At 34.6% G+C, this 9,421-nt stretch overlaps 1 protein-coding gene and 1 pseudogene across 2 annotated transcripts; both read left to right on the top strand.

Moving 5' to 3' along the window:
- Positions 1 to 974: 974 nt before the first annotated feature.
- LOC310722440 (transcription factor HES-5-like) lies at positions 975 to 3,813 on the top strand (the record flags this gene model as incomplete). The annotated part of the gene is made up of 2 exons (XM_083534884.1): positions 975 to 1,220; positions 1,327 to 3,813. The coding sequence occupies 2 exons, from the start codon at positions 975 to 977 to the stop codon at positions 1,744 to 1,746; spliced, it is 666 nt and encodes a 221-aa protein (XP_083391010.1). The 3' UTR covers positions 1,747 to 3,813.
- A 2,882-nt stretch (positions 3,814 to 6,695) lies between these two features.
- LOC310722829 (transcription factor HES-5-like) lies at positions 6,696 to 7,612 on the top strand (annotated as a pseudogene). Its single transcript, XR_014538332.1, has 2 exons — positions 6,696 to 6,944; positions 7,049 to 7,612. The product of XR_014538332.1 is annotated as a transcription factor HES-5-like (transcript).
- Positions 7,613 to 9,421: the final 1,809 nt, after the last annotated feature.

The raw sequence follows: 9,421 nt of genomic DNA, 5'->3' as shown, positions 1-9,421 counted from the left end.
AAGTGTGGGAAAGTGTGGTAAAGCAGAATCACACTACTTAATGGTAGCAGTATGCTAAAACCAATTTGCTTTTGACAGAAGTAGAATGCAGTTCTGGTAACATGATAAATAAATGTAGTCATCTCACTCACATACACTACTGATTCTTTAAGAAAAAAAGTTATTTCATTCTGATTTTAAAAAATGAACATAGAAAAGAGATACAAAAAAAGATTGATTGCTGGCACAATTCTAGCACCATGTCCAGACTTTTCCCTTCAGATGGTGTGTGACTTCACTTTACGACCCACTACACAGTGTTTAGTCAACAGTAAGGGTCCATTCAGGTTTCTAAAGCTTTTGTAGTCTATTGATATCAGCACAGAGGACTCGGTGTGGGAAACTCAGAGCTCTAAACTCACACCGACTAACAAAGACATGACATAAGACACATCTGATCTGTCACATCTGGACTGTTTGGTTAGAAAAAGTTAACTTTAAAGTTAATGTAAAATATGGTTTTTAGATATATTCTATATAAACATTTCCCAGGTCTCATTGATAGCATTAAAAAAATAGTCCTGAAAACAAATAAGTCAACAGGAAGACTATTATTTTAAATACATTTATATTATTTCTAATAAAGACATTGGCAATACTTGTCTTCCACAGTGATTATCTATGTCTAATAAATTGAGTAATTCCTAAGACATATTTGAGATTAATCAAACATTTTCTACAATTCCAGGTTAAAATCAGATGTCTAATAAAACTAATGTGATCATTAGAGCTATGAAGTCTTTCCACACGTGTGAGCAGTGATAATGAGCGTGTGCTCTGTCAGTGACAATGATCTCAACATCGGGTAGAAAATCTGCTCTCTTTACAGGATCACCGCTTTACCAGACTTACAAAGCAGTCCATCTCTATCACCCCAAACTTCCACCTGCTCCCCTGAGACCTGGACATTGTCCTCTGCTTAAAGCACACTGAGCATGTGGCAGCCCTGCATGCCACATTGTTTGTCCCTGCTCTCTCATTGGCTCCAAACTGTGAGAAACACCAACAAGCCCAAGACCCACACATTCATATGGAGATTTGGGAGTATAAATAGAGGAGATGCAGCCAGTTCAGATCACACTCACTCTACACAGAGAGATCAACAGAACAGAGACACAGCCATGGCTCCAACCATAATTTCAGCAATGATCATCTCAAATGAACACCATCCTCTGCACAAGGTAAATTAAGATCCTGCTTCATTTCATTGTTTGTAATTACCTGCCTACTACTGAATAACTCTTTATAGTTCAAGATGACTAAATGTTCTCTTTTTGTTATTTGCAGCTGAGAAAGCCGAGGGTGGAGAAGATGCGTAGAGATCGTATCAACAGCAGCATTGAGCAGCTGAAGTCTCTCCTGGCTCCAGAGTTCCTCAACCAGCAGCCTGACTCCAAGCTGGAGAAAGCAGATATCCTGGAGATGACTGTCAGCTTCCTAAGACAACAGCAGCAGCCTGCATTGTCCTCCAGCTTAGCTGCTACCAGTCAAGGCTTCTCCAGATGTGTCCATGAGATTGTTCATTTTCTGTCCAAAGAAGAGGTGAAGACACAAAATCTAAGAAAACTGCTGAACCACTTCCAGAATCTGCAGCCATCCTTAAATGAGAACAGGAAGGAAAGTATACTGGCACAGCTGAGCTTTACAGAGGGGAAGATCATCAAAGAGAAGGCTTTAGTGAAGAGCTCCCTCTGGAGGCCCTGGTAAAGAGATGATCGCGAATGAAAATGAAAGCTGGAAACACAGGTTGTTGTGGACATTCAAGTTTTCTTCTGCATGAGCAGAATTTTAACAAAGTTTGTTTAAACTAAATTATTATTGCCTTCTGGCAGTAGGTTCTTTCTCATGGGATAATTATTTCTTTATTAAGATGCTGGTAGAATCCAGTAGCAAAGGATTCAGGCTTGACAATGCATGTCTATGTTAGACATTAATATAATCTATAAATTGTTTAAATTTTTAAAGAGGCCTATTAAGTTAATTTCCAATTTAGGAAAAAATATTGTGTTTTCTTGTTCTATGTTGGACATGTATCTGTTTATTATTGATCACATTTTAAAAATCACTAGTATGTGTACTATGTACATTCTGATTACATTTGATATTATTATAAAATATTTAGATTTATATAGTCATTCTGAATGCATCTAAGCATTCAATTACTTCTATAACGATGATTATATTCAAGCTTTTTTTCATTTCTATGAAATGTAATTTTAGTGTCATTTTACCACAATACTTTTGTATTTAATTTTTGTTTTTGGTTAAATTTGTACCTATTGTGTGGTACTGTTATGTATGAAACTTTGTCAATGCCAATATCTGACACATTGTGTTTCATTGATTTTTCTGATTAATCACTGTTAAGAAATACCTTCATACAATTTTTAACTGTTGAATGTTTTCCTGTGTCTTTTGTAAAGACGAGCTGTTAAAACTCTTCTCTTTAAGAGTGCCATGTGTCTTGAAGAACACTTGAAGTGAAAGTTGTGATATGTTATCACCTGTTTTCTTAACTTAACCAGTTGTACATGTACAACGAATAAAAAAAATTAAGTTGAAATAATTCTAACCTTTTGTCTTTTTTGATATTTTATCATGCTTTGGGACCAAAGTATTGAATGAATTTGTACAGCATTATATTTCTTTAATATATGCAATATACAATAATTATAATTCATAAATATGAATGATTTGTTACTTCCATACTTTTCTAAACAGCAAATTTATAAAGTATTTCATTAATTAGAAATTAACACAGAATATTAACTTCAGTTATTTGTTTACATTAACATTGTGAATTAGAATGTTTAACATTTTAGGGTTAATAAAAAAATACAGGCAAAACATGTAATTGTATTTGTGGGATTTTAATTCAACATGACAATCCAAGGTCATACAAAATTCTGTCAAATATTTACAAAAACATAGTATGTTTGTCTGAAATTAACAGTTTTCCTGCTCATTATAGAGAAAGTTCAGGAATTTCTAGAAGTATTGAGTACACATCGCCTAATCTTCATGCATAGTAAAGACTTTTCAGCTTAAACTGAAGTATCCTGTCAGAATCTGCTTATGAACAGAGTCATTAGCACCTAAATGGACACACTTCTATTGTCGAGCGCTTCATTTAAATGGGAAAAGTGTGGGAAAGTGCAGGAGAGCTGAATCACACTTCTTTATTGCACCATGCATTTTTGAAAGAGAGTCAGCTGACATTTTGTAGACATTTTAAAGATGGTTTTCTGACTGTTTGTGTCTAAAGTGGACTAAAATAAGTGTTCTTAATAAAGCATTCATGGTAGGAAATGTATTTTTCTATGATGGCATGTATGCTGAAATGTACCTTCACATATTTTTTCGGAATAAATCACATTACTCACATGATCACCTGCGCAATATATATATATTTTTTTTTTTTTCAAGAAAGGTATCTAAATTAATTACTAGCAGGTTAGAATACTATTTGAATTTTGTAGTCACGTTCAGACTTGCCTCCAGATGGTGAGTGACGTCAGACTCAATGTGTTTAGTCATCACTAAGGGTCCATTCAGGTCTCTGTAGCTTTTGTGGTCCACTGATCTCAGCATAGAGGACATAGTGTGGGAAACTCAGACGAGCCCTGAACTCACACTGACTTACAAAGACATGACATAAGACACATCTGTTCCATTTGAACTGCTGGTTTAATGCCTGATACCCCAAACTTAGTAATAACTCAAACACTGCATGTTGCAGGTATTATTTGAAACACTTTAGATTTCACAAAAAAATCCATAAAATCCTTTATAATCTGAATTTCTATCTTATACACAATCTTAGTTACATCTTTTTTAATGCTATTACAATGTTCACTAATATACATGATGTCCAATTCATACTAAACCTCTTTGAACTCATGAATTCTTAATTAAAACTGGTCCCTCACTGATGACAACAAAATAATGTATAAGCTGAAGCATATACCTACATTTTAACAAGCAAATGTTTAGACAGCACTTTTCATCCAATAGCAGACCTGGGCATTTTACTGCCAGCGGGCAACATCTGGCCTCCTGACTACCCTTGACCGGCCCACATGAGTTCCTAGTAAAGGTGTAAAAGTGACGCCCATTCATTTGTAATAGGTGCGCAAAATACAATTATATGTTGTTTATTTTGAAGGCCACTATTTTTTCTTTATTACGATCGTGTGAATGTGTTGGACAGCTTCCAAGAAATTAGCTCTTAGCCATCAAATATGTAAACGTTAAAAAAGAAAATTGAGGCAGAATGTTAAGATATCCAGATCCAAATCCAGATACAGATCTTCTCTCAGTGATGATCATCTGTGTGCTGTGCTTCGCATATCTAACTCAGATATTCAACCTGACTTCAGTGCACTTGTTCATTCTCAAAACAGGCTAGATGTCTCTCACTAAACACTAAAAGAACTGGGGTAAACCATTTTTTCATAAATGAATATGATCTTTGAAAACTAGTTAATAAAAGTTAAGATGGTGATGCTGCTATTACATGTTAAATTATGATGCAATTTTCTTTAAACATTGCAAAAGTTAAAATTGTTATATATATAATTCTATCTTCCACATTTTCTCACTGTAATGCTTCATTTACTGTTTCTTATAATGAGATATCATATATATTGGGACTTCCCACCTCATGAAGATTATGGACCTTTAAACAATTAGATGCCGACCCCGCAAACATCCCAAACCATCTAGAGACATACCAGTATCATTTGGATCCCACTTCATGTGGAGTTTTGACATTGGACCTCTTTAAGTGGCATGAAGAAACTGGTGTTGGATCTATGATAATCACAAATATTGAGTTATTTTTTGAGTTGCTCAGTAGCTCCTGGTTCCATAATCTGAAATGACTGTATAAGACTGTAGAAAGAACATTACTTATTATCTTACATTCCAGTGCTCATGTTAGGTCTCACTCTCCTGTGTTCTGAATTGTTTAAAGACTATAATCACACTCTTGATGTCACCCAAATGAGGATGGGTTCCCCTTTTGAGTCTGGTTTCTCTCAAGGTTTCTTCCTCATAACATCTAAGGGAGTTTTTCCTTGTCACAGTCACCATAGCTGCTCATCAGGGATAAACACACATCGTTCAATTTAACTGGTAAATTTTGAGACAATGTCCATTGTGAAAAGCGCTATAGAAATAAACTTTACTTGGTTTAACTACTTAAGTATATTATAAGCAATAAGTATATATTGAATATATTTTATATATTATGGCCCTTTAAAACCATTCCAATTTCTCAAGTGGCCCTTTTGGAAAAAAAATAATTGTCCACCCCTGACTAATAGGGATCTTTCACTCAAGAAGGTGACTGATAATGAACTCCTTTCAACCACTGTTTTCATTCAGGATTCTGTCTCTGTTTAACATGAGTGCAAAACCTCAATTCACAAACTTCTTCATCTCTCTGTGTCTCATATTTCATCTTGTACACGAGTTTCCAAAACATTTAATGATTAATTCAGTGTTGAAGTCCTGATTCTAAATTGTCACAATGGTTTGACATTTTCTATAACAGCAGATTTTACAGTAGTGTCAGCTATAATTCAAACCACAGGTTTATATAAAAGGTGCACTAGTCATCTTCTAATTTCTTACTTGTACAAATAAACCTCCAAGTGCACAATGGACCAAAAAATGTAACACACCTTAAAACATGATTCTACAAAAAAATCTATCTTGTATTTCAATAATTTCTAAAGTAAGACCATTAATTCTTTTAGGATACTGCGATATTAAAGTGTCTTACTCTACAGGTCAGTGTGAGTAACTCCTTCAAGTGACAAACAGCCCCCAGAGGATCTTTTCTTAAAGAAGCATTAGCATGTGAATAGGCATACTTCTATTGTTTCGAATCCCATCTTTGAATAGTCAGAGTGTGGGAAAGCTCAGGAAGGAAGAGTCACAGTCTATCTTAAACTCCACCGGCCACAGGGTATTTTGGGTACACAGGGGTGTAGGCACACTTATGGATATGAGGGGGAGCACACAGTTGACATTATTAGCATAATCATGGTACTGTCATCTGAATCAGCACATCATACATAGTCTCATGTGGGAATAGGCACACTTATAGCTAGTTTAAATAGTGATATATATTGATGCACTCCGAAGTGAAAAGAATCCATAAGATATTATGATAAATATGACCCCTAAATATTTACTCATAACACTTTAAAAGAATTCCATAGAATTAAAGAAAATCACTGATATAGTTGCTGTTTTGTATTTGTAAATGTTTTTTATATTATTTACTGATTAGTATAATGGATCATCTGTACACAGGCTTAAACTAAGACTTGCAAATGTTTATCGAAGGATTAAGAGACGCGTGTTCCTGCTTTCTACATCCTTGAGTATATTTATTACTTCAATACTAATAAATACTATAGCACAATTTTGGAATTTCAGTAGATAAGGTTCTACACATGTCACAGTTGATGATGAGCATGTGCTCTGTCAGTGACACTGATCCCAACATCCGCCAGCAGATCTGCTCTCTTTACAGGGTCACCACTTTTACCAGATTCATACAGCATTCTGTGACTCCATCACCCCACCTCTCCACCTGCTCCCATGAGATTCAAGCATTGTCCTCTGCTAAAAGACCACTGAGCATGTGGCAACCCTACATTCTTCATTGTGTGTCCAAGCTCTCCCATTGGCTCCAAACTGTGAGAAACTCCAACAAACCCAAGACCCACACATTCATATGGAGATTTGGGAGTATAAATAGAGGAGATGCAGCCAGTAAAGATCACACTCACTCTACACAGAGAGATCTACAGCACAGAGACACAGCCATTGCTCCAACCATTACTTCAGTAATGACCATCTTAAACAAACACCTACCTCTGAACAACAAGGTAAATTAAGACCCTGCTTCTATTTAGTGCTTATAATTACCTGTTTTCTACTCAATAACTCTTTATAGTTTAAGACGACTAAATGTTTTCTTTGTTATTTGCAGATGAGGAAGCCAATGGTGGAGTAGATGTGCAGAGATCGCATCAACAGCAGCATTGAGCAGCTAAAGTCTCTCCTGGCTTCAAAGGTCCTCAACCAGCAGCCTGACTCTTTCTCCTGGAAAAAAACAGATATTCTGGAGATGACAGTCAGCTTCCTGAGACCGCAGCAGAGGCAGCAGACTGCATTCTCCTCCAGCTCAGCAGCTGCTAAACAAGGCTTCTCCAGAGGTTGTCCATTTCCTGTCCAAACAGAATATGAAGACACAAAAGCAGAGAAAACTGCTGAACCACTTCCAGAATCTGCAGCCATCTTCAGATGAGAACTGGAGGGAAAGTGCTTTAGTTTAGGCTGAGCGCTACAGAGCAGCAGATCATCAGCAAAAATAAGAGTTCAGTAAAGAGCTCCCTCTGGAATCCATGCTAAAGAAAAGAAAGCTGTGGACATTTTTAGTTATTTTCACTTTTGTGAACAGGATTACAATGTTAATACTTAACATGTAATTATTGCCTTATGGCAATATATTTATACCTTTCTACTTCAAGAATGGTTATTACTGAAAATCTGGTAGAATCCTTACAATGCATGTTTGTTATTACAAATTATACTTATGAATAGTTTTTAGTTCATGCAACATCTTTTATTTCCATTTTAGGAAAAAATTGACCATTGTTCTATATTGAACTAACATTTATATTCTCTTTTGATTTTACAAAATTCTGATAATATTTGATCAGACGTAATGACATTTCTATGAAATGGTGTTGAATACTAGGAAATATGATACTATATACATTGTATGTTTATATAATAAATGAAAACGTATAATACTTCTATGAAGGTAATCACATTCTGATTAACACAGAATTATTAAGCTTAGATTTTTATAAAATGTAATTTTACTGTCAGTTTATCATGATAACATCGTTAAATTACCTTTTGTTAACCTTATTTAATGACTTTTATGTAATAATTCTATTGTATGTACTATTGCATATGAAATCTACACTTTGTCAATGACGGTATCTGTCGTGACACATTTTTCCTGATTGTAATTTCTATGTTTATTACTGTTTGTACTTAACAGATATTTTTTCTTTCGGAAATGTTTCCTGTGTCTTTTGTAAAGACGAGCTTTTTAAGCTCTGCTCTGTTATGAGTGCCATGTGTCTTGAAGAACTCAAGTGAAAGTTGTGATATGTTATCACCTGTTCAACTATGAGAAAATCCCTCATATTGAACTAATAAAAAAGTCTAAATTACTCACTTGCTTTCCTGAAATGGATCCTATTTTAAAGCAGTGCTCGAATTGAGGGGGGGCTGGGGGGAATCCAGGACCCCCGTGACAAGTAAAAAATAGACTTAGGGGGGTCCCCAAGATTATTTTAGTAAAAAATATATGAATTACATATATATATATATATATATATATATATATATATATATATATATATATATATATATATATATATATATATATATATATATATATATATATATATGAACTGGGGACCCCCCCCCATAAGACTTGACTCATTTTGAGCACTGTTTTAAAGTACTCAGTGAAAAGAAACAGCAGTTAAAAAAAATTGTTTGATAAATGTTTCTAGTAATCTAATATAAATGCTTCGCTAGTGCTATACTTAAAAAAAAAATCATACTTTTATTAATAAGGCATTAAATCAACCACCAAATACCACATTCAAAAACAGTTTAAATGATCTGTCATTTTTAGTATAGTAAATTCTAAAAGGATTTTTTTGCCACCAACATTCTTCACATTTCAACATTTGTTCAAATGAACAGTTGTCCTTTTTGGTATAGAGGACATTCAGGAAGTATTGGGTCCATATTGCCTAAGCGTCATTGTTTCTTTTATGATTGGTAAAGAATTTTCAGCACACTCGTGAAGAAACCTGTCAGGATCTGCTAACCAACAGAGTCATTAGCATCTAAATGGACACACGTCTATTGTTCAACACTTCATTTCAATAGGAAAAGTGTGGGAAAGTGCAGGACGGCAGAATCACACTTCATTATTGCACCTTGCTTTTTGACAGATAGTCCCCTGATTGACATTTCACACATGGTCTCCCGACTGTTTGTGTCTAAGTGGACTAAGATTGACGTCTTTTAAAAAAAGTATGTATGGTGGGATTTTCTTGGTGACATGCTTTGCATTTATTTGCAAAACAAATAAATAAAAAGACCTGCCGGGAGCTGACTTTTTATTTCAGTAAATATAATACAATATAAAACAAGAAGAAAGTATACGATTTAAAAAAAATCTAAGATGGTGTAAAATATACATATTAAGAAAATATAATATAAGAATTATAATCATTATAATATATCCCAGAGCAGCATAATCCCTCCT

This window comes from Silurus aristotelis (genome assembly GCF_946808225.1).
Source record: "Silurus aristotelis genome assembly, chromosome: 29".
NCBI lineage: Eukaryota > Metazoa > Chordata > Actinopteri > Siluriformes > Siluridae > Silurus > Silurus aristotelis.
The sequence above is the reverse complement of the archived record's forward strand: the minus strand, read 5'-3'. Positions and strand labels throughout refer to the sequence as shown.